We start from the raw sequence: 25,356 nt of genomic DNA, 5'->3' as shown, positions 1-25,356 counted from the left end.
CACCTAATTCTGTTCTGCTATCTTCCTCATTGCTGCTAACACTTGCACCATTGCCATATCTTTCTCTAAATGTTGCTCCCTTGTGTTCCATCTTGCCTTTGGATCCATAGCTGTATAAGCACCAGAAATCATCTGGCAGTGATGGAGAGAGAAAAGCTATCATTGGATTAGAGATTTTGGTTGCTGTGGGCCTTCAGGCTTCCTCTTAAGATAAGGAACCCCCTTCTGTTCCCACCAAAAGCACTGGGACCCTTCTTCCTAAGCAAGTAATTACTCAGGGAATTGTGCTCCCTGCAGTTTTGAGGCCAAATGATGACATTATATGCCTTGGGCATGAAACTTTGTGAGCCTCTGAGGCTCTTCTTAGGTCCAAAGTCATCCTTTTTTTATATCACCTCACCATTCACCCATTTCTAATGTTTAGTAACTGTCTGTGTCAGTCTCTCTCTCTCTTTCCTCTTTGTTCTCCTCTTTACTTGCAGCTCATTTCATTTTTTTAAAAAAATCTGTAAGACAAGAAAAGGGGGGCAGCGCCCCGCCTTGGCTTGAGGGATGGCCAACTCGCGAATTTCAACCAATCAGGTCAGATCAACAACTCAGGAGAACCCCCTTCCAGCCGTCCTGCACCATGACTACTTTTCCAAGCAAGACCACCGAGCCTCTTAAACCCACTTGATTTTGATGCCTGTGCTTTTGCTACATAGGGCCAGTGTAGTGACAGGCTGAAAAAAAAGCGGAGTTGGGTTCTGTTGTTGAGTTTATTATTGCTTTGGTAGAGGGTCTCTCCTCCTCTCGCAACAGCCATCTTTATGAATGTTCTTACATGTGAAAACAAAAGCAAAAGAATTTTCTGTCCCCTTTGGCGTGTGATAAAGGGATGAGAAAAATAAGCTATATAAAAGAAGTATTAATTTATTGGAAAGAAATTATTTAAGAATGGATTTCCCACCCACTCCCAGAGATAATTAACAAAAAATAATAATGAAAGGACTTTAATATATATTAAAAAGATTTTAAAATATTATCAACTGTATATTAAACAGTTTTAAGAGATAAAATTGAAAGAACTGGAGTTTAGCTTGACTATTAGACTTATAATAAGCTGTGTGTCTTGTGGTGACATCATTTAAGAGTAGCACAATGTTTTTTAAAAAGGTACAGTTTATCTTGTTTCAAAGTGTGCAAAAATATTACATTTCTGTTATATGGGATTTTTTTTGGTTGCCATGTTTATTTTTACAGTTTTAAACAAAAATCAAAGGATGTGCCTTGTTTTCAGAATTTTTGTTAAATCTCATCTCTCAGCGTGTTATTTTCTGTACGGTCGTTTCTGTTTTTAAGTTGGGGTGTGTGTGTGAGCAGCCACATGTGTGTATATGCGTGTGCGTGTTTAAATGCATGTGTGTGGAAGTAGGTAATGTATGCACAGCTGTATATCATTGTACAAATGGGAGTCAATCCAGTTTTGGGTTTTTTAGAACTGGCTTTTTTTTTTTGGTCTGGAACATCATAACCTATGGTTCCCTGGCGCTGTGGGTATTTTTTGTTTGTTCGTTTCTGTTTATTTGAAATCCAGGTGTCTATGTCTGAGTGGTGACACTCGTTTCTTTTCTCAAGCACAGATAGCTCTGTCTTTGCTGATCTCCAAAATGTGTCTGGCACAACTTTGAAATTTCTTACATTAAAATAAATAAAAAATAAATAAAACGACAACATGAAGATACCTGTTGTAAAAAAAAAAAATTAAAAAGAAAGAAAATGTATCTTAAAAAAGAAAAGAAAGAATATTCCAAGATTCTAATGCTGGATATATACATATTATATATATTATATATATATTATATATATTTTTATTATTAAGTTATGGAAACTGTATTGTATTTTTCCCATTTCTGTCAAAGCTATGCATCTTGCTGCCAGCCTCCTTTCCTTGCTTCTTGCATCCCAACCTGTATTATTATAATATTTGATGGCTTTTGTGGTGCTGTAAAAAATATTTGCTCCTATTTAAAAAAAAAAGGAAAAAAGGAAAAAAAATAGAAGTTGTCTGGGTACAAATACTTAAGAACATGGGAAAGATGCCCTCCTCGCTTGCCATGACTATACATAACATGACATTAACACTAATAATATTTTTTATTGGGAAACGACCTCCAAAGGCAGTTTTCCATGAGGTGCTAAACCACTGGGTGCATGCAAGGATGCTATGGTGCTGAGCGATTGGCTCATGCTGCAATTTTACAATAGACAGGTAGGCGGCGCTGTGGATGCACTGATGGCCATCAGTGCTTAATAAATGTCCAAATTGTCTGGTCCTGTGAAACTCTTGTTTTGGCTGCAGCCTAAGGAGGGAAGGGCTGAGTGCCAGTCACACAGATGGGTCTTGGCGAATTAGACGCTTGGTAGCCCTATCTAGTAGAACAAAGCACAAAAGTCTTTAGCAGTCTGCAGAGCTAGCCTCTTTCACATTGTGCCATCATTGCAGGGGTTTCGGATCCCTCCCAACTTCGCAGTTCTGTGATTCACACATTTGATGGTGAAAAGGGGGGAGGGAGGGAGGAGACAGTAAGCCTGTCGACTTACTGAGCATTCCAGCCTTTCTGCTTCTCTCACCTTGCTGAGGCCAGATTTTCCCTGCTTCTATGCACCCACAAAGTTCAACAAACTGGTGCTTGGGAGGAAGGGAAGCGGATGGGCACCTGTTTTCATTTCATTTCCACAGTCAACACCCACCTACAAACGTATTAAAGCACCAACTTTAACAACAGCCACTTCTGATTTCCAAAAGTGGGACCAAATCAGCACCTAAGATGTAGATCTTCTGGAAAGCTCACAAACAGCGCATAAAGACCAAAGCAACCTCCCTGGGGCAGCACATAGTCTGCAAAGATACAGAGATAAGAGGTTTCATTTTGGCTCTTGCATCAACACAAGTGTTTCTTGACAAGGGCGAAAGTGCACATTCCCTTGGCTATTATTAAAGCATTCCACCTTTGACAGCTGGTGGCATGATGTACACCTTCAAAGAAGCAAATCCAAGTCTTCTGCCATTTCTCTGCAATACTTGTGTGGGGAAACAAAATTGTCAAATTCACTAGCTAGAAGGAGCAGAAGTACCCGCAGGTAGGTGGGCTAGTAAACTTTGAAATCGCTTGTCTTTGATCCCGAGCTGGGGCTGCAAGGTAGGTTAACTATCAAAGAGACGTTACACTCCTTTTGCTAAGATGCTCCAAGCTGGTCAATAACTCATGCTGGCCTAAAACAATGGTCCATTTTTATTGTCAAGGAAGAAATAATCCAAATCTATATCACAATCTTAAAAACAGTAGAAAATGTCAGTAAAAACACAACAGTGGGCTCTCCCTGTTTTTGTTTTAAACCATTGGGGGCTTGGTGCCGTTATGACATGATGCTGTGAATGGATGGCCTTGCGGTACCTGATGCGAGGGATAGGAATCTTTGAGACATAAAAATCGTACCTGGTTACATGAGGGGAAAACTGGTCTTTATCATTGGCGGTGGGCACAAATGAAAGAGCTTAGCAGATACATTTAAATGCCAGAAGAGAGTGGGGTCTTCTCCCCGTCACCCCCAATCCTTGGCTCTGGCACTGCTGTTGGCAAAGGTGCATTGTGGGTGCTCACACCTGGATCATCGATCTAATCCCACTTCAGCCAAACGCTGCTGTCTTGAGGCTGCAGTGCCCTACTTGTTCCATCAGAAACGGTGCCTCTGTGATGTGGTCTTGCGAGCTTTATCTCCAAACAGCCCTGCTTGGGACAGGGCCTGCTGCGTCAGGGGTGGCAGTGCTGAGGTACGTGGGCTGTGAAGCTCACTCACAGCTGGAGTGCACAGTGGGAGGGGCGTCGGAGTGCAAGGAAGCAGGACGACATGTGTGAGCCGGAGGATTATTTGGTAGTCTGCCGTCCACAAGCAGGCAGTGGCACCCACTAGCATGTCCAAACCTGCGGCAGGAAGGAAAGTCAGTAGGGCCTGCGCAAGAGAGGGCCAGACAATACTTGCCCCACAAGGTGAGAGACCCCGCAGGGGTTCAAACCAGAAGATCTACCAGTGAGGTCCACACAACTTGTGACCCATCCATCCACCTCTGCACACCAGCCACATCTGCCCCGACGTATGCATGACAACTGCAAGAGTTTTTGCACTGCCAAGTAGGTAGAAGGTTGATCAATCACCAGCTTATGAGAATAAACCATTCCAGGACTCTGCAACAACTCATGGAAGGCTGCTCTCTGGGAATGTGCTGCTTCCATGAAGTTGCCAACTCAAGAGAAATCTGCTGCAGAAATCTTGCCCTTAAATGTCTTCCCCCAACCTAGGGGCCTCCAGATGTTTTGGGCTACAACTCTCGTGAGACCCAGTAAGCACAGCGATGATGGGAGTTGTAGTCCCAAGCATCTGGGAGGCACCAGGTTGACAAAGGCTGCCTTAAAGGTACACATCATATGGGTAAGAGCTTGGAGCGAGGGCCCTACGAGGTTACAGAGGGAAAGGGACAGCCAGGGCTTGGGCCCTTAGCAAAATTCACACACACACACCCTTAATAATCAGAGATACAACCTAACTAAGCAAATAACAAATCAGATGATCCGGTTGGGCTAGTGCTGAGAAATGAGCAAAAGAGCACAAACTGCTTGGGGATTGGGTGGTCCAGGCAATCTACCCCAACTCATGGGGCATGGAGAAGAGGCATGCTAGACCAGCCTCTTCTAATCTAGTCTCTTCCAGATGTTTTAGGGCATAACTCCTCTCAGCCACAGGCCAGCACAGACAGGCTGTGCTAGACTATGAAAACTCCAAGGAGACAGGATTCAGCAGTACACTGTTGCTGCAGCAAGCTCTTTACCCTGCAAACCACAGCAAACAGATAGGCACCCGGAATACCTTGATCCAAGTTTTTCCCCTGCTCAATCAGGTAAGAAACAGAAAAAGCCCTCTCACTCTGTCCAATAACTTTCTACATTTGCCTATGCTAGAAGGAAGGTGCTCTGCAACAGGCCACTGGCTCACATTCATGGACCCACACCACCTTTTCTGCCACATGCATATCTGAAGTATAAGGAACTCTGGTGTGAAGGCGCTGGTGGGTTCAGGGAGTAGCAGTGCTCCGACAGCTAAACTTGCTCAACAACCTGCCTGCCTAATGGGGCGTGATGCTGTTCCATCCTCCTCAACCCTGCGCACACCCCTGAACACATCGGCGACCTACCTTAACCGTGCTGTCAACAGCACCAGAAAACAGGCGACCCCGAGAGACAGCCAGTGCTGTGACGCTGCCCTGGTGGCGTAGCAGAGTCTGAGTGCAGATCATGTTATCCATGCTCCATACCTGGGCAAAAAACACAAGCTATTATCAAGAATGAAGTGCTTCAAAAATGCTCTGAGCTAGCACCATCAGGCTCTGCCCCAACCCACTCCCTCCTATAATAAATAATAATAATAAATAATAAATAATAAAATAATAATAATAATAATAATAATAATAATAATAATAATAATAATAATTTATTTATATCCCGCCCATCTGGCTGGGTTTCCCCAGCCACTCTGGGCGGCTTCCAACAAAACACTAAAATACAATAACCTATTAAACATTAAAAGCTTCCCTAAACAGATGTCTTATAAAAGTTTGGTAGTTATTTTTCTCTTTGACATCTGGTGGGAGGGCGTTCCATAGGGCGGGTGCCACTACCGAGAAGGCCCTCTGGATTTTTGAAGCACACTTAAATTCAGGCAATGAGAACCAAAACAGACTACTGTACTCTGCAAGCACATTTGCAGTGTACGGACATAAGAAGAGCCTGCTGGATCAGACCTGTGGCCCATCTAGCCCAGCATCCTGTTCTTGCAGTGGCTAACCAGATACCTGTGGTAAACCCACAAGCAGGATTCAAGCAAAAGAGCCCTCTCCCCTATTCAGAAGCATTGCTGCCTCCAATTGTGGAGGCAGAGCATAGCCATCCTGGCTAAGAGCCTTACACTCCATGAATTTGTCTACCCCTCTTTTCAAGCCATCTAGGTTTGTGGCCATCACTGCCTCCTCTGGGAACATAGTTTACCTATGTGCTGTGAGGAGGAGTTATCTCTCTGTTGTGACCCTGGTGAAAGGGCTGCGATTTCCCTATTGCCAATCATACCATGGAGACACTGCTTGGACACCAATAGCCATACTGCCTCTCCCACTCTTCCACCCCTGAATTTTGAAAAATGCTGGTTTAACCTGATTAACCCACTCCCCTCACTATTCAAATGTTACCAATAATAATAATAATAATAATAGCCAGCCTCTGTTTCCTCCCCAAAGCGATATATCCCTCTGCCCCATCTAGCAGTGCCTCACTTACCCGCAATGACCGGTCATAGGAAGCGCTGAAGACTTTGGTTTGGTCTGGTGTGGAGATGACCGCCAGGGCATACACGGTGCCCACGTGTCCCGTCAGGGTACGCACCTGCTCTTTGGACTCAATGTCCCACACCTGGAATCGGGAGGAAGCGAGGACCTAGGATTACCTTCCAAACCTGCATGGACACAGCAAAGCTCTCCCGCTGCCAGAGCTTTCGTTCTGCCAGAGTTGGCTTGCCAAGCACCACAAAGGGATGGATGAGGCCACAGTGTGGGTGGGTGGGGGGTCCCACCCCCCACCTGTGTAGAATGCAAAACCCCAGCACCTTTGCACCCCTGACTCCAAGCCTCCGCCACCCTTACGTGAATGAGATTCTCATAGGTGCCGCAGACAATGTGGTGGTTGGTGACAGCGATAGAGTAGACGCTCCCACCCGACGTCTGCAGGACATGTACACACTCCAAGTTCCGAATGTCCCAGATCTAGGGCAGAAAAAGATGGGAGGGAAGATTGATGCGCTTGGGTTGAAAAGAAAAATGGCAGCAGACAATGATGCACATATTGGGGGGGATGGAATGGGTGGGTGGGGAATCTGGGAGTGCACATACCTTGATCGTTTGGTAGGAGCCACTGTAGAGGTGATTCTGGGATGCCACCAGCGCACGGACCCAGTGGTTAAGGCCCGTCAACTCCTTCTTCAGCTTCAGCTCAGTGCCCACGATGTCCCAGACCTGGAGACCAGAAGGACAGGCAGAATCGTACCTTTGAGCAGAAGGCTGGTTTTTAGTCTCTGTTCGTCTGCCCACCCGCCCACCACATCTCCATAGATCAGTCTATGGATAGGCTACAGCATGGCATCTCACAAGTTACACTGCAAATAGCACTCGCTCTCTTGTGTGTGTGTGAGAGAGAGAGAAAGCAAGAAGAGAGGGACTGAGAGTTCACAGAATGGCCTGGGGGCACCATCCCTCAGTCTAACCTACTTCACAGGGTTTCTGTGGGGATAAAGGGTGGTGGGAGAGAACCACGTACATCTCTCTTAGCAGAAGTGTGGGATACACAGTGGTACCTTGGAAGTTGAACGGAATCCATTCCGGAAGTCCTTCCGACTTCCAAAACGTTTGGAAACCAAAGCGCGGCTTCTGATTGGCTGCAGGAAGCTCCTACAGCCAACTGGAAGCTGCGGGAGCCTTGTCGGACATTAGGGCTCCAAAAGAAGTTTGAAAACTGGAATACTCACTTCTGTTTTTTGATCATTCGGGAGCCGAAATGTTTGGCAACTAAGCCATTTGAGATCCAAGGTATGACCGTAAATGTATTATAATACATAAGAAGTGGGAATCTCTCTGCTGTTCAACCACGGGTTTTGTGAGTGGTAAAGTTGAATGGGGCGAGGGAAATTAGTACAGCCTGCTAGATGAGGGAATGGGGTAACTGGAGGAGGAATCAGCAACAGTGAAGAGAGTTTTTTTTATAAAAAGTCAGAATTGAGAAGTGGAGGATGAGGGTTGAGGAAAGGTGGCCTGGAAGCCAGGAGAGGAAAAAGAAGAAGGAATGGTCTGGGGGCCTTCTTTGGCTGGAGGACCCAATCCTAAATGGTACCTTGATGGCTTTTAGGGAGCCACTGAAAAGCATGTTGTGTGACGAGACCAGCGTGCAGACAGGGTTGTCATGGGCCCGGATAGTGTTAACTTTCTGCAAGGTTTGAATATCCCAGACCTGCAAAGATTACAAAAAGGCAGGGCATGTAAAATTCTTCCTGGCCATGCCCTCCACAGCACTGAGAGGAAGAGCTTTTTCCACAGACTCCCCCTCCACCCTCAATAAAGCAAGAGCCAGGCCCTTCCCAGACTTGGATACTTACAATGATGGTGCAGTCAGCAGAGCCACTGTACAGCTTATTCCTGGGCAAAAGAGAAACAACGAGCTTCAGGGAGCGCTATGACAAACCACAGCTGGTTTGGCTTGGGTGCTTGTGATGAGCAACAACCACTTCCAAGCAATCAGGCAGGGTAGGTTTGCTCAAGAGAGACAGAGAGCTGTTGGTTATCTACAGGCTGCTAGTGATGTGATTGATAAGGCAAGTGTGGGTAGGTAAATCTGTAAAATCTTGTGGACTACTAACTTTGATGATGTTATTGGCAAGCCTACGCTAAGAGGCATAGGATTCCCCTCGAGCACAGAATAAAATGCCCAATGCAAATGATCGGCTGGAAATTTTATGTTCTAGAAGATGCTTAACTTTCATAATAAAAAATAAGCACCTTTCTAGCACTCATGGCTGTGAAAAGATGCAGGAAAGTGGCTGCTGAAGCCTCAGAAGAGAGAGAGGGGATGATGGGGATTTCCAGAGATCAGGGGTTGGAGCTGCCCTGCATAGCTTATGAACACCCCACCCCCCCATAGCAAAACCAGAATTATGGAAAGTAACAAAAAATGTGTAATGCGGCTCTATTGGAACAATTCATACAGAATTCAGTCTTTCTTGGAGAATTTTAATCTACACAGCCCTGAATAAAGGGAGATGGATTTGACTGAAGGAAATGTCCAGAGTTACCACTGGAAGCTCAGTTCGCCCAACTGAATAACTGGAGCAGCAGCAAATGCCATGTTACGAGAGCCCTTGTAAAACCTCTTGGCAATCAGGAAAATATTGGGTTTGAGAACGACTCCTATTTGGATTCTGCACACAAGCAGCACAGAAAAGAAAGAGTGGCCACTCTGACTCACCCTTGGATGCAGAGAGCCAGGACTATCCCATCGTGGCCTTCCAAGGTTTTTTGGCACTTGTATGTGGTACAGGTATCCCACACCTAACAGGAAACAGAAGGGGGGAGTCATGTGACTGGGCTCCGGAGCAACCAGGAACCAGGGCAGGAAGTCAGCCGATATGCCACAGCTGGGAAGGCAGGAAGCAGGTTGCCTGTCATCTGAGCACCTGCTTTCCCGACTTTCAGGCCAAGATAAGCCAGTCCAGGAAAGTCAGTGAATAGGCAGGTTTTCCTAGGGAGCCAGAAACAGAGAAATGCAATCCTTAGCAGTTCTCTTTGTGACAGATATTTGGCAGGGAGCAGGGAGCCCAAGGGCAGGGCAGAAGAAATGGGTGGTTTTGTTGTCATGCCCTTCCTTGGTTCATACTCAGAAGGCTTTGCAAGTGCACGTCCACTGAGAAGTAATTCCAGAAGGAGAGGATTAGAGCACATAGCTGCTCTGAGAAGTGCCCAACCCTCCCTTCCAAGTCCTTGCTTGGATCTAAACGTGTACCCCACCAGGACACTACTTCCAGTTTTGTGGAGTTCGTAAACCGAATAGTTGATAAACAGGGCTGTTCTTAAACCGAGGTACCATTGTAATGTTAATGGTTACTTCAGTTTTCAGTCTTTTGCCTGCTCCTCATAAACAAGGGAGGTGCTCAGTTCCTTAATTCTACAGCTTGTTGCAAATGACCACCTGAGGAATAGCAACACGTAAACTTTTTTTTTTTAAAAAAAAAACCCACTAAGACTGCCTCAACCTTGCAGACTGGAGGTTCCTTGTGGCTTTAGTGCAGGCTCAGAAACAAGCAGCTCTTACCTTAATCGTCTTGTCTGAAGAGCCGCTAAAGAGCAAGTCCCCTATGGAGTAGACGCACAGGCACCAGACAGGGCCCTGGTGACCAACAAAAGTGCCTTTGCACTTGAAGATCTGCTGGGGGTCGTATGCTGCAGGGGGAGAGGAAGAAGGCAATACCAGCAGCATGAGAGCAGGACCCCTGCCAAAGATCAATGTCCTCTTAGGAAGCACTGACTTACACACCTGAAGCTGCCACTGCTTTCTATAGGCAGAACCCCCTGAACTGCTTTTTGGGGAGGGTGCTGAGAAGCTATTCCTACATAAGAACAGGGCTGCAGGATCAGACCATGGTGGGTCTATCCCGCCCAGCAGCCCTCTTATAACAATGACTTATAACAATGACTATCAACATACAACTATTGCTTCAGTGGAAACCAAATATTGTGTTTCCTTTGGTGTTCTCTAAAGCTAGTGTATGGTTGCATATGGACAACCAGTGTTTATTCAAACTGCTCCACCATGAGCCTGAGGCTTTGCTCCATTTCCAGGCCTCCCTGGAAAACATTTGTAAAACTGGAAGCCTGGCATAATCTTACTCCGATCTAAGATGGTCCAATTAAACCTACTAATATGTCCTTACATTTGCAACCTACCCTTGCCCCCATTAAATGGGAGGCGGTTCTCAGGGCATCTGCACAGTTTGGAATCAAGCGAGCAAACCAACCAACCAACCAACCAACCAACCAACGAAAAACCTCAAAATCCAGAAACAAAGAAATTCTGCCAGTGCTTGGGGAAAGAAAGAACAGGGTACTCACAGCCCAAGATTCCCATGTTCAGCCGGGCATTGATGTGGGACAGCTCATCCTAAAACAGCAAGTTAAGGCAGGTTAGGGCCAGAGCAGCAATAATCACATGAGAGCGGAAATGTCTGGGATGCCATCACTCTCAAGGGGTGAGGCCATCCAATGGTAAGATAGCAAGATGATACATTTGAGGTTGACAAACTTTAGCTGGCCTTATGGACCACCAAAAATTTGTCATTGCTAGGACTCCCAAGGGGTACAGGGTTCTTCCAAACTTCATCCTATGTCTCAAACAGAGCAGGGGAGGGTGTTGTTGGAGTTGGGAAAGGAGCCAGAAAATAAACCCATGCAACTAACAATCAACCTGAAGGGAAGAGCATCTTGTTTTGTCTCAGTGCACCAGAGGTGCTCAAAGCTCAGCTCGCCCAAGATGCAGACACAAGCTGCATCAGCTGGAGAGATGTCACTTTGCTCTGCCTCTTAACAGCCACTCTTGAGAGCCCCGGGGGCAGAGGCAAACCCACAGAGCTCCCCACCTCCCTCTTCAGACCCAGGCAGGAGGCAGAACTGCATGGGGCTCCTCTGCCTCTATGCCCAAGGGGCACTCTGAGCTTGGAGACTCTGCATTACAAGCAGCAATGCTCACGTTCAGCATGGAAGCGTCTCTCCGGAACTCCATCAGGTCCTCACTCAGCTTGCTCTGGTTCTCGTCCAGGACATCTAGAGAGTGACAAAATTGGGAGAAAAGAGCTTGTAATTTCTAAATGCAAATTCAGGTGTAGGTGTGTGTGTGTGTGTGTGTGTGTGTGTGTGCGCGCACACACACATGTATTAAAATTTTGCTTGATATTTCCAACTGTACAGGCCACCCCAATCCCATAATCCCAGTCCTTTTAAGTCTTACTGGTCATAAATATTATACTGAACCAAGTGCCTATGGGAAGCCCTCAAGAAGGACCTGAGCGCAAGAGCACTCATCCCTCCTGCAGCTTCCAGCAACTAGCATTGAGAAGCATAATGCCTCTGGTCATGGAGCCAGATCACAGCCATTGTAGTAGCCATTGGTAGTCTTCTCCTCCATGAATTTACATGATCCTCTTTTAAAGCCACCACTGCCTCCAATAGGAGTGAGTTCCATAGTTTTAACTATGTGCTGTGTGAAGAACTTTTTTTTCCTATCCTGAAGCATCCAACATTTGGGTTCATTGGATGCCAACAAATTCTAGTGTTATGAGAAAGAAAAACTTTCCTCTATCCACTTTCTCCATGCCGTGCGTAATTTTACAAACTTCTGTCATGTCTTACTTGTCTTTTCTCTAAACTGAAAAGTCCCAAACACCTTTTTGAGGTGACAATCCTCTTAAAAAGAGAGTCCTGATCTTCAGGACTGCCTAGTGGCATTCTTGGTCATTCGAAGATTTGGCTCATGCCCTCCCAAAGCTTCTTTCAATACCCTCCACCACATCAGACGGGGAACCTACCAAACTTCAGCTCCAGGTTCTTCTCCAGCTGGTCGATCTTCTCCGAGAGCTTGCCCAGCATGGAGCGCAGAAAAGCAATCTCCTGGTCCTTCTGTGCCATGGCCACCTGCATCTCATGGAAGCGATCGTCTGTCTGCTGGAGGAACTCCTTCAGGCCCTCAAACTTGCACATTTCCAAGTGGGTCTCGTATGTGTCTTGGTTTCCTATGAATGTACACCTAGAGCAGGGATGGAGGGGCTTCTTTCAGCCTGAGGGCTGCATTTCCCCTGCCGAAAGCAACCATTGGGAGGTGGCAGGTCACATGCTGGTGGTGAGCAGAGCAAGAGGCAACAAGTGAGCAGAACAAAAGTGAATGGGCTACTTTACATGTAAGCTCCATTCCAACCAGGCAAAAGTAAGAGGTTTCTGCACTGACTCACACACACGTCTCCATCCAGACAAGCAAGAGGCATTAACACAATTCAAAGACACATTCCTGGCAGGCAAAGGCACTTGAGGAGGGTGCAGAGAGAGCGTTGATGGGCACTGCCTGGGGGGGGGTACCAATTACCAGCTAGAGAAAGGCCCCCAGGGTTGCATTCAGCTGCTAGGCCCAATGTTCCTGACCTCTGACCTAAAGGAAAGCAGTAGTTATAGTGGCCTTCACCACCCTACTGGTCCTCTAGATGTTTTGGATTGCATCCCGGATGGGACCAATGAGAGTTGTGGGCCAAAGCATCTGCAGGGCACCAGGCTGGGGAAGGATGGAGCTGAGCATTATGGGGGCTCAGCAATGCATTATGGAGAAGAGCTTGAGGACTGATCTTTGGCATTAGCATTGTTGTTGTCGTCATTCATGAGTCATTTTACAAAGGAACAGCCTCAAAGCGGCTTATATAATTACATTTTGTAAGAATCAAAATCAAAACCACCACTTTTAAGACTTGGAAAGTGATCGTCCAAATAGCATACTTAACAAAACAACTTTCCCACTTACCTAAAAGATCATCACAACAATAACAACAAGAAGAAGAAGAAGAAGAAGAAGAGAATAAAAGGTGTTCCAAGCAGGTCCCTGTTTAAATCTTCAGGATCCTGCCCCTCTGCTTACCCATATTTGGAATGGGGGCACTTGATGTGCTCACACTCCTTGAGGTGTGCTTCCAGGTTCATCTTGAGAAGTGGAGGGCAGCTGGGGTTGTTGGGGCAGCGAACCGGCCTGTAATCACAGCTGCTTTCATGGTCCCTGGATGAAGAAGATTGTGCATTATTAGCAAACAAGCAGGAGGAAAACAATCATCTGTCCCTGAGCTACTCTCATGAGTGAAAGGGGGCTGGAATATGGGGCACGTTCCAGCCACTGCACCAGGGCAACTTCCTCATGTAGCCCTTTTTAAAGATAGGCTAGAACATGGCGGTGTGTGTGGATCTTGTCATTTGGAAAGATCAGGGAAGGTTCTGAAATTTAGTAACTTTTCGTTTATCTGAAAGAGAGAATATGGATAAACTAAGCCTAACCCCCCCAAAAGCTGACTTTGTCTTAGCTGTCCCAGACAGTGTAGCAAAATAATGCTGGGGCTGATGGGAGTTGTAATAGGATGCTGCCTTATACAGAGTCAAAACATTGGGTTCATCTAGCTCAGTATTGTCTACACTGACTGGCAGCAGCTCTCCAGGATTTCAGGCAGTAGGCTCTCCCAACCCTACCTGGAGATGCTGGGGATTGAACTTGCGAACTTCTGCTTGCAAGGCAGACTACCACTGAGCTATGGCCATTCCGAATCCAAAACATCTGGAAGGCACCAGGTTGATGAAGGTTGCTCTGTTCCTTACCAACTGAGATGCCTGCAAAACAGCACCCCCTAGCAGTGCAGCAAGGTAATGGGCCCTTTCAAGCTCTCCCATGACACTGTTCATCCTCTAGCTCAGAGGCAACCGATGAAGCATCCTGCAGATGTTTTGGACCACAACTCCCACCAGTTTCAGCCACTATGGCTAATGGTCAGGGATGATGGGAGTTGTCATACAACTTCTCCAGGGCACTGCATTGGCTACCCCTGCTCTAGTATAACAGGCTATGAAGCAGCCTTCCCCAGCCTTTCGGGGTTAGGTTTACAGTCGGTGATCTAAGAAGCTGTGGTGTAGTCACCACAAAATGCCCACTTCACAGTAGAACTGATGGTGTTCAGATGGTCACCCACCATAAAAATGAAGGCATAACCCCTACAACCCCCCTTAACATTTGGGGAACAAGTTAGAAAGCAGAAGTTTTCCTTGGGAAAAAGTTTCCACATAGACTTACTTTCTGGCACTCAGTTTAATGGTGAAGGGGCACCCGTGAGGGTCCACCTCGAAGGCAGGAGGCTTGCCACTTGCAGCGGGCCGGCAGCCGTACTTGCAGTGAATGAAGAGCTCCCCAATTTGCTCAGCAACAGCAATGTTGTTGACCACCACAGTCAGTTTGGCGTTGTCCACTGGGCACTTCTCTGCAGGAAAAGACACAGATGCCCCAACAAAGTCATGTAAGGATTGGTCAGTTCAGACACCACACTGGGTGTCATCAACCTTTCTTGGGGGGCGGGACAGCATGGAGAACATGAAACCCTGTTGCACAAGCAAGCTGGCATTCACCAGGTGTCACATTATTGGACAAGACGTAGTTACGAAGATATGCTTAATTAATATAACTGACGCAGGTCAAGCATTAAGCAAAGCAAAGCCTGAGCCTGTGCAGTTGCATCTGTGCATATCTATCACATGACTCTGGTCTCTCCCTTTCCTCTTCTGTCAAAACTGGGGCTGTAAGCTCCTAGGGGTAGGGACCTGCTTTTTCCCTAATCCGCAACAAGCGCCATGTTCACTGATGGCACTAAACAAAACCATCTTAAAACGAGGGTGAGTGATTGCCATTTGCTCCTATTGAGGAAGGGTACAACACTGCACATGGGGAAATGGTTGCTAAGGAGGAGAAACTTGCCCAGCCCTGCAGCAGTAGGGCGCACGCACACCCACCATGATTTACTGAAATCTTTATAACCAACACTTTCATTAAGGATATCAAGTAACAAACAAAATACAATAAAATCAACCCATAAATATTCATTAAAATATAATTAACAACATCAATAGAGCATCAGCAAATAATGGTTGGTTATGCATCTTTGACAGGGGTTTTCTTCTTCCATAAACCCTTTTTTTTTAAAAAAAAGCATAAGATTGACTGGAGCCTAGTGGCCCAGCACCAGCTCTGGGGCTCTGATGAAATCAAGAAGCTACTTTTTAATGAGAGCTAACAGGACAATCTATCAGCAAAGCAGGACCAGACCATTTGAGTTTTAGGGGAGGCACAGAATTCTCAGAGGGGTGAAGAGAGCTGCAGACATACAAGCACAAGTTGCATTTCTCAGAAGAAAGCAAAAGAGGAATCTGCCCCGCCCCCCTGAAAAGACAGCTGAGAATGTTGCAAAATAATGTCTTTGAGCGCTTACCAGAGGTTAAGGCACATCTTCTGCAAAATGTGTGCTGTGAAGAAAGAGAGTGCATGACCATTAAGAATCACTTTTTCAGATCAGGCAAAATCTCCCTCTAGTCCTAGGAGCACAGGAAGTTGCCTTAAGATCTGAGTCAGACCTTTGGGTCTGCCTAGTCCAGAATTATCTCTATGTACTGGCAATGGCTCTCCAGGATTGCAGGCAGGATTTTCAAAATATGGATATTCCACGAAGCTAGAAAGGCTGGAAATGGCTGAGTCATCTTCCTTCAGGTAATGAGGTTCTGCTGACAGACACTTGATCCCCAATCCCTCAATTGCCACCTTTCTTTCTTTCTTTTTCTTTTCTTTTTTTTAAAAAAGCTATATACTTGCTATCTGCGTGTAACACAACACAGGGTTGTTGTTGTTTTAAAAAGGTTCAACCAAGAAACTTAACCTTAATAGTGTCATTTAGTGGCCCAATCCTGTGGAACTTTCTGCCAATAGAGATCCAGAAGGCACCTTCTGTGCCAGCTGAAACCTTTTCTACTTCTGCAAAGGCTATGCAGGCAATTAAGAATATATCCTTCCACAACGGCTGCCAGTTTTTAACTTTTAAAATGGTTTTATATTATGGTTTTTTCTATTTTCATTGTGCAAACCACTTTTCAAAGTGTAAACCACTTTGATATTTTTAAATGCTGTAGCATTATACAATTTTTTTAATAAACAAATAAATTGGAAAGAAAAAAGCTGGCAAGACTAAATATGCAAAAACTCAACATAATTGTATAACATGAAATATGTGTAAAGCAACAAAGCTACAACATGCTAGTGTTTTAAAAATGATTTTCATCACTCGTGAGACAATAACATTCCAGGCTGAAAAAGGTGACAATTTTCCTCTTCCTCTTCCTCTCCATCGCTATAAATCTGTTCTCTTAAGAGAAGTCATTATTTATCGGTTGGGGGTGGGGGGAGAAAGAAAAGGATTCCTAGCATTTGTAGCTTTTTAAAAAAATGTATTCTTCTTCTGTGCAGCTGAAACTGCAGCCTGGTTCCTGTCCTTACCCCACAGGTCGTGATTACTGGATCTTTAAATACACTGCAACACAGCTGGCAGCAGAGCTTCACTGAGGGCTGCTCAGCAAACACCAGCGGCTCCTGAGCAGGGAGAACAACCAGAAAACAAAGGTAAACGAGGGAAGCTTTCACCCTTTTTGTTCAGATTCAGCAACCTTCCGTAGTACAAGTGGTGAGCCTGCAGAGTGCAAGAGCCAAGCACAATTAGCAAGCAGAAAACTAAGTCCAAGCTCAGGCTTTGCAAAGGGTTTAAATCAGTGCTTCCCAAACCTTTGCAGGCCACGAGCCCCTTGATTGCATAAACCCATCCACGGTGCCCCCTACTCTACCCTATTAAAAGCATTTTTCAGAACAGTGGTTTGCACAGCTCACTAAAGAAGACAGAAACACAATAAAAATCAAAACTGTAACAATGAATTGCACATTTATTCAAAATCCCATTAGAACTATTTAGCTTATATAATTCAACAAAATTAACTTGCTCCAGTAATACCAGCTTTCAAATACCAGCATTTATACCTCTAGCACCGCTCCCTGCAGCCCTTAGTGCCCCCTAGTTAATCCCATTAGCACTCCCACCCCCAAGGGGGTGGTATCACCCCCTTTGGGAACCACTAGTTTAAATCAACCTGAAAATAGGACTAAAAGTTTACATTTGCACATCTAAACAAACCTTTTGCTGCTTGTGACTACAGCCAACAAGAGATAAACGGGTTAAAATGCAATTAAGATATTACAAAGGTCCCGGATCTGGTTTGTGCATTTTTGTGTGTGAATAATTTTTACAGCATGGTCACAGTTCTGAACTCTATACAGGTCCAAAGTCTGGATCTTAGGAGAACTCTTCCTGCAGCAAGGCTGTGGTAGAGATTTGCATTTCATAGGTTGAGCTGGAAGCAGGCTAACCAACCTTGCTTCAGTTACCAATCACCTGATAAATGTACACAGCATTGCTATTTATCTTCCTTGGCCACCAATTACTTGGGTCATGGCTGCCACATTACACGCCTTTCCTCTATTTGGCAGTTTATAAAAGCCCTTGGGCTCTTTCCTCTGCATCTTTTTATGGAAAACTCTCACCACCACCGCAGCCGCCAACAACCCCCAAATACCTACTGGCTCTTCCTCTTCCTCATGGAGAGAGAAAGTGGAGCGCAGGGACATGTTGGACTCTGAATGCAACGAGCGGATTGAGATGGCAGAGTCAGACCGGCGTGGAGTGCTGATTGGTGGCTGCAGAGAGAGAGAGAGAGAGAGAGAGAGAGAGAGAGAGAGAGAGAGAGAGAGAGAGAGAGAAAGGAGGACAGCAATTTAGAGTCACATGTGACAAAACACAGAGCAGGGCTCTGCCACGCTTAGCAGTTGGTCTGGGGTTTGGGCACTGTGGGAGATCCCAGAAAACTCTTGCTTACACACGTAAGCGAGGGCTGTGTGTTCTTTGAACTAAATTCATATCAACATTCTATGCCAATCAAAGCTGGATTCTGCAACCTTTCTAAGTTATAGAAATTAAGCAAGCCTGCATCTCTCTTGTTTTTGCATTCTATTCTGCATTTTTTACTATGCAGCAAATTTATTCTGCTTCCATCGTTCACAGGGAGGGTCAGCATCTTCTAGACACTGCAAATATTTTCTGCCTCCTCAGATTTCACCAGGTATTGCCGCAGATTTTCAAGCAATCATAAAGGGCTCGGCAACTGCCTTTTTCAAAGGTCTCATCTCTACTCCAAAACCGAGATTTGCAGGAAGCTGAATTTTTGTGGCTTTTCTGCAAAATCCACATATCTTGTGCTGAACTGAAACTGAGCTTCCATTTCAATGGGTGGTTCCTCTGATTCTGGTAGTAAAAGATAGTCTGCAGAATGCCAATTAATGCTCTAAGTGAACAGAAGGAACCCTACAGCACCATTTTTGTAACAACTACAAGTTGTTCACATTTTAGGAGCAACAATAAAAGCCCTGCAGCTTCTTAAAATTTAGTGATATCTGGGTGAATTTGGGCCTCAGCAATGAGGCAAAGGCAGGAGGAGACAGAACAGATTTTATTTAGTCTGCAGAGCTGTTTCTTTTAATACCTCACCTGAAAATACATATACACACTCCTGCCCTTTGTAAATCATCTCATTTTCATTTTATGCAAGCTAAATGACTTGCAGAAAACCTGCTTCTTTCAAAAGAAATGTTAAACTGCAAACTCAAGCTAGACAAACCTCAGACAAGAGTGAAACAGCTCCTGGAATTTACAAGTGCCTACTTCTGTCTCAATATTTGATGTTTCTGCGTATCGGCTCACCTTCCTGGCATGGAACTTCTGGGTGCTTGGCTGGGCTTCCTTCCAGAAGCGCCAGTTCCCGGCTAGGATCCTTTACCCAAAGGGTAACATGCTTCTCTCATGGGTGCTGCTGTTCCTAAGAGCACTTGTTGTTAGGCTGCCTCTTTCACTTCTGCCAAATTTCTTTGCGTAGATGGTTGGAGACTTCCTCCTATTCAATTCAGTCCGGGTTCTGCTTTGTGGCTTTCCTGTTTGGCGGGAGAGCCAGCTGGGCAGAAAGCCCACCAATCGCCAGCCTCGTCCTGGCTGCAAGCTTTCTGGGACTGGCTCAGGAAGGGATGTTCTGCCAGTGGAACCACACGCCCCTCAGATTTCTAACACAGCATTCCTCAAAGCAGCACCAGAGAGGATCTCTTGAGTAGGGGGGCTGGGTGGGTTGCTTTGGGGGTTTCAGAAGACAGTGTCATTTGAACTGATTTGGCAGTTAAATGGCAATGGTTAAAAGCCAAGGAGCCAAGTGTGACTACAGAAAATCCAAATAGAATAAACACAGGAAGCTGCTTTATAGCGAGTTGAATCAACTGGTCCATCTAGTCAGTGTTGCCTACACTGATTGGCAGTCTTTCCCAGCCCTATCTAGAGATGCCATAGGGGATTGATCCTACCACCTTCTGCATGCAAAGCAAGTGTTCTACCGCTGAGCCACGGGTCTTCCCCAGAAATCAAACCATTGTGGTCTTGCTGACCTAGTGTTGTTTACACAGACTGGCAGCAGTTCTCCAGAGTTTCAGGCAGGGGGAAATTCCCAGCCCTACCTAGAAATGATGGGCTTTGCACCTGGGACCTTCTGCATGCAAGCAGACATTCTGTCACCAAGTTAGAAACCTTCCCCAATACTTCTCAGACTAGGCAACCAGCAGGTTGTATTATACAAGCCTCAAAAGGAAATCCAGCCCATGAGTAAGACGGATATCACAAGTCAGGGCACAGCTCTTATGACTGTTTCATCAACAAATACTTATTACTTAGCAGTAATGCCCTGGTAACCTTCAGGTTATTCTACTGAAAATTGGGAATATGCAGTTCAGAAAAATGCCTGAACTCTGCTAACTGGAACCAGTCATTACTCTTTTTAAAAATCTGTTTATGCTTTTCAGGTTTATACATTTCACTAATTTTACAATCATTTTAGCATTTCAAAACCTGATTTCCTTCCCCCTCTTTCTGCAGTTCCTTAAATTTATTTTTTAATATCTTCTGCATATCCAAAATAACTTAATTTGCTCATTTATTCATCTACTTTAAATATATACTCTTACAAAGCTGCAGGTTATTACAATAATACAATTATTGCATTACTCTATTTTTATTTACAGGCATACGTATAAGTCACCATCGCATAAAAAAACAACAACCATAAAATACAGAACACATGACCAACACTGAATTGATTTAGATTCTCCCAAAGCGCCTGGTGAAACAAATATTTTTCAGGAGGCCTTTGAAGGAAATGCTGCCCACGCTTTGGAAACTGCTCTGGGCTCCTGTTCCACTGTTAGGCCCAATTCAAAGTGATAGCCTTGATCTTTAAATCCCTCCATGGCTTGAGACCAGGGTACCAAAAGACTCGCCTGTCTCCGGTTATGTGCCTGCCTGTATTTAGGAGACCATCCCCAGAGGCCAGTCTCTGGGTTCGCCTGCTGTCTGAAGCCTTTCCCAGCCTGGCACCCCCAGATGTTGTGGGTACTGCTTCCATCATTCCTGACCACTGGTCATGCTGGCTGGGGCTGATGGGAGTTAAAATCTAAAACTTCTGGAGGGCAGCTGGCCAGGGAAGGCTGATATGAAGTATGGTGGGTGGCTCCAAGAGAAAGGGCCTTTTCAGGGGGATGCCTCGGCTTTGTAACACTCTCCCCAGACACCCTCTCCAATTTCTTTACATCACACAGCCAAGACTTTGTCATTTTCCTGGGCGTTTAGCTTTTATTGACCCATCTATTACTTTTATGCTTCTTTAAGAAAATTGCTGTTTTTAGTTTATTTTTATTTATTAGTTGTTATTATATACAGTGGTGCCTCGCAAGACGAAATTAATTCGTTCCGCAAGTCTCTTCGTCTTGCGAGTTTTTCGTCTTGCGATGCACGGTTTTCCATAGGAATGCATTGAAAATCAATTAATGCGTTCCTATGGAAACCGCCTTCCCCCGACCTCTTCTGGCGGGCGGCATTTTAAAATCGCCCGGGACAGCGGAGGACTTCTCCGCTGTCCGGGGCGATTTAAAAGCCCCTGGGAAGGCAGGCAGGGGGGACAAAGGCTTTCTCGCCCCGCCACTCGGCTTCGGGACATCGTTCCGATGCCGGGCGGCGGGGGGAGGCTTTCCCGGCCGGCCGCCCGGCTTCGGGACATCGTTCCGATGCCGGGCGGCGGGGGGAGGCGTTCCTGCCCCACCGCCCGGCATCGGGACGATGCCCCGAAGCCGGGCGGCTGGGGGAGGCGTTCCTGCCCCACCGCCCGGCATCGGAATGATGCCCCGAAGCCGGGCGGCTGGGGGAGGCGTTCCTGCCCCACCGCCCGGCATCGGGACGATGCCCCGAAGCCGGGCGGCGGGGGGAGGCTTTCCCGCCCGGCCGCCCGGCTTCGGGACATCGTTCCGATGCCGGGCGGCTGGGGGAGGCTTTCCTGCCCCGCCGCCGGGCTTCGGGACATCGTTCCGATGCCGGGCGGCGGGGGGAGGCGTTCCTGCCCCGCCGCCCGGCATCGGAACGATGCCCCGAAGCCGGGCGGCTGGGAGAGGCGTTCCTGCCCCGAAGCCGGGCGGCAGGGGGAGGCTTCAAAAGCCTTCCGGGGGCTTTTAAATCGCCCCGGACAGTCCCGGGGCGATTTAAAAGCCCCCGGTTAGGCAGGCTTCAAAAGCCGTCCGGGATAGCGGGAAGCGCTTCCCTGCTATCCCGGACCGCTTTTAAAATGCTGGCGGTGGGGAGCAAAGCCTTTCGCCCCCGCCGGCCTTCCTGGACCTCTTCTGAAGTCCGGAGGGGGGGAAAAGGCTTTGCTCCCCACCGCCAGCATTTAAAAAAAGGTCCCCGAGATTTCCCTATGGGCTTTCGTCTTGCGATGCAAGCCCATAGGGAAAATCGTCTAGCGAAGCGTCGCAAAAACCGAAAAACCCTTTCGTCTTGCGGGTTTTTCGTCTTGCGAGGCATTCGTCTTGCGGGGCACCACTGTACTATGTTAATATTTGACCACACCCTGATTGATGGGTGTGGAATACACTGTAATTTAAACAAAATGAGACAGATTTATACACTGAAATTCATACTACCAGGTAGCATAAAAGGGCTACCTCTTCCCATACTAACCCTCCCCAAACCTTGAGATCTTTCCATGAAAGCCTTCGCAGAGCTCAAGTGGGTGGCCGCAAAGGGGTGGACTTTCTCATACAGGGCACCCTGATTATGGAACTCACTTACTCATGGGGACCCACCTAAGATACACCATGTTAACTTTTAGGCTGTTGGGGAAGATGTTCTCAATGGTCTGTACATTTAACATTGGAAAGAAGCTGTCTTTTAAGCTCTGTTTCACTATGGTTTTAATGGCTATTTAAGTGTGTTCCTTGTTTATTGATTTTAATTCAGCCAGTGCATAGTATATTGTTGTGTTTGGTGATTTTTTTTAAGTGCAGCATAAATAGCCTTGGGACAAATATTATGAAGGGTGGTATATAAATGCCTTAAAAAAATATAGCAGGCTAGTAGCCACCACAATAGTTATTGCAGATGGAAACTGAGACAGTCACAGCACTTGGCTGATGATTACAAAGTGATGTTGCTGGGCTGATGAAAGATTTGAAGCACAGATGCTCGGCCCACAGTGCCTCTATGATACAGTGGTTCAATATGAGCACTGATGGGAATTATTGTTTAATGTAAAGGATTTCAAACCCCATGCTTCTTCAACAGAAACCAGAGTGACATACAGTGCCCAAAATCAGATTAAAAAGTAAAGGGGACCCCTGACCATTAGGTCCAGTCGTGACCGAATCGTGTTTCGGCGCTCATCTCGCTTTATTGGCCGAGGGAGCCGGCGTACAGCTTCCAGGTCATGTGGCCAGCATGACTAAGCCGCTACTGGTGAACCATAGCAGCATATGGAAATGCTGTTTACCTTCCCACCGGAGTGGTACCTATTTATCTACTTGTACTTTGACGTGCTTTCGAACTGCTAGGTTGGCAGGAGCAGGGACTGAGCAATAGTAGCTCACCCCGTCGCGGGGATTCGAACCGCCGACCTTCTGATTGACAAGTCCTAGGCTCTGTGGTTTAACCCACAGCGCCACCCACGTCCCTTTCAGATTAGGTCATGATAAAATCCTGTCTACATCAAAATAATAAATGGAAACGGCTACACAAATCTGTAAAGCAAATATCCATATAAATGAGGGTTTGGGGTAGAAGCAGCAGAAAAGGGCACAACAGAAGAAGAAAAGCCAGCTGTCAGCACAATGGCAAGAAGCAACACCTTAAACGTGGCCCAGAAATGAAGAGATAACCAGTGCTGATGGAACACTAAGGTAAAGTATTCAAACCACCACACCCCAGACAACAGCAGCTTTTCACACCAATTGACATTTCCAGACAAAGGGCAGCTTCATGTTTCTGCAATCCAATCTGGAGGGATGCTAGGCCTACAGCTTGATTTGGGGGGGGGGGGCTTATAGTTTCTACTGTTACTGCAGCATTGTGACCGGGCAAGCCTAAGTGTGCACTCCCTGTGTGTACACACATGAGAATACTTAACATATTGCTCTGTACTACACAGCTGATGTCTGGCTGAAGCCAAATACTCTCATTTCTTCTTCCAGCAGCCCTGTGAAGTAGGCTAGGCTGAGACCATAGTCCGAAGCCAGTCAGCAGACATGTATTTGTTGGAAAACTGCAGGTAAGAAACCATAACAGCACAGGCGAGGTCTGGACCCTGACAGCTGCAAATACATTCCCTACCATGGAAGCCTCCTGCTCAAGGTCCATGGAAGCAGACAGACATGAACACAGTTAGGAGGTCTGTGGGTGGCACAATCCAATGGATCACAGTGTCGGGCTTATGTACCTACATTCCATTTCACACAGCATAGAATTGATGTGCAGAGGAGCACCTTCTGAGTGGTGTTGAAGTGAAGGGAGCAAAAGCAGGCAACCAGAAACTGGGAACTGAAAACATAAGTATGGGAACTGCAGGGCCCATGATAGCAGCTTGGCAAAGCCACCTCCCACAGAACTAACCCCATTCCTCTCCCAGCTGCAAGTGACCCTTCATGCCAAAGAACGTACCATGCCATCGTCCTCGTCACGAGGGGAATAGGTGAGAGTGCTGGAAGAGGAGGGTGTCCGGCGATGCTGTTTGAACGTACTACTCCCGTCCGCTAAAAGAAGAACCAGGACAGGCATCTGAGAAATTCTGCAACTTCTATACACCAGATCAGATGTCTCTAGAAGAGCCTTCGCCAACCTGCTGCCTTCCACCCCAGCTGGATTGGCAAAGGCTGCTCTATAATCTATCCATAGATCAATTTCCCAATGAAGCAGCTCGGGGGGGGCAGCACTCACCCAACCACACACATAAAAGAAAAAGAGAACAAAAAGGAACAAGAGCTTCCAATTCCCCTCCATAGGCTTTTAACCCCGCAAACTAAAAAACAGTGGAAGATGAGTGCTCCTACTCTTAGCGGCTGTTGGCATTACAGCCACACATGGTATGTGTATTTATTAAGCACTCCCAACTGGTGCTCTCAATTGGCTCCGCCTATGAAAGGTTTCTTTAGCTTGCTACAGCGGCGTAGCTAGCTGCTTGAGCGCCCGGGGCAGAACAAATGTTCTGCACCCGGGGGCGGGGCAAGCCAGGGCAGAGCATGCTGCACGGAACCTCCATGGAGTCCGCAAGCCCCATGTTGCTGTTTCGGGCAGAATGGAGCCTGCAGGTGCCCGAGTTACTGCGTCACTCCCCAGGAGAGATGTGTGGCTCGGGCACACTGCAGGCCAGGCCCCACGGCCACCCCCTCAGTTATGACACCAGGGGCGGTCCGCACCCACCACACACCCCTTCCTACACCACTGGGCACACACTTGTGGTGTTTGCCTACTGCAATTCATTGGCGATAAATAAATCTGGCTGCTTCCATCAACTCCACAAAGTACGACAGACTATTGCAGTGTGTTCTACATAGTATTACCATTGAAAACAGCATGGAAACCACAGCTACTGAAGAATGCAGAGGCTAGACTGCTGTCAGGAACATTGTACAGTGGATCATATAACACCAGCCCTAAAAGAACTGCACTAGTCTGATT

General features: G+C 46.6%; 1 protein-coding gene and 1 long non-coding RNA gene across 7 annotated transcripts in view; both read right to left on the bottom strand.

The window, feature by feature from the left end:
- Positions 1-896: 896 nt before the first annotated feature.
- Positions 897-2,793, bottom strand: LOC309357082. Its single transcript, XR_014163027.1, has 2 exons — positions 2,584-2,793; positions 897-2,342 (listed from the first exon to the last, which is right to left on the bottom strand). It is a non-coding gene; the product is annotated as an uncharacterized lncRNA (long non-coding RNA).
- Positions 2,794-3,257: 464 nt separating this feature from the next.
- The window catches only part of TRAF7 (TNF receptor associated factor 7), a 35,015-nt gene continuing 12,916 nt past the window's right edge, over positions 3,258-25,356 (bottom strand). For 5 of the 6 annotated variants that reach the window (XM_081888980.1, XM_081888985.1, XM_081888982.1 and 2 more), the window contains 18 exons: positions 24,340-24,431; positions 17,856-17,972; positions 16,728-16,820; positions 15,673-15,706; positions 14,487-14,670; positions 13,296-13,430; positions 12,205-12,422; positions 11,370-11,443; positions 10,736-10,784; positions 9,939-10,066; positions 9,096-9,178; positions 8,230-8,269; positions 7,968-8,084; positions 6,974-7,096; positions 6,728-6,847; positions 6,366-6,497; positions 5,231-5,350; positions 3,258-3,965 (listed from right to left, as the gene is read on the bottom strand). In XM_081888980.1, the coding sequence (XP_081745106.1) occupies positions 3,951-3,965; positions 5,231-5,350; positions 6,366-6,497; positions 6,728-6,847; positions 6,974-7,096; positions 7,968-8,084; positions 8,230-8,269; positions 9,096-9,178; positions 9,939-10,066; positions 10,736-10,784; positions 11,370-11,443; positions 12,205-12,422; positions 13,296-13,430; positions 14,487-14,670; positions 15,673-15,706; positions 16,728-16,820; positions 17,856-17,972; positions 24,340-24,431 (1,874 nt within the window). In that variant the 3' untranslated portion in view covers positions 3,258-3,950. Of the gene's footprint in view, positions 3,966-5,230; positions 5,351-6,365; positions 6,498-6,727; positions 6,848-6,973; positions 7,097-7,967; positions 8,085-8,229; positions 8,270-9,095; positions 9,179-9,938; positions 10,067-10,735; positions 10,785-11,369; positions 11,444-12,204; positions 12,423-13,295; positions 13,431-14,486; positions 14,671-15,672; positions 15,707-16,727; positions 16,821-17,855; positions 17,973-19,032; positions 19,206-24,339; positions 24,432-25,356 lie in introns of those variants that run through there. The other variant, XM_081888984.1, reaches the window with a different exon arrangement.

This window comes from Podarcis melisellensis (genome assembly GCF_964234715.1).
Source record: "Podarcis melisellensis genome assembly, chromosome: 14".
Lineage (NCBI taxonomy): Eukaryota > Metazoa > Chordata > Lepidosauria > Squamata > Lacertidae > Podarcis > Podarcis melisellensis.
The sequence above is the reverse complement of the archived record's forward strand: the minus strand, read 5'-3'. Positions and strand labels throughout refer to the sequence as shown.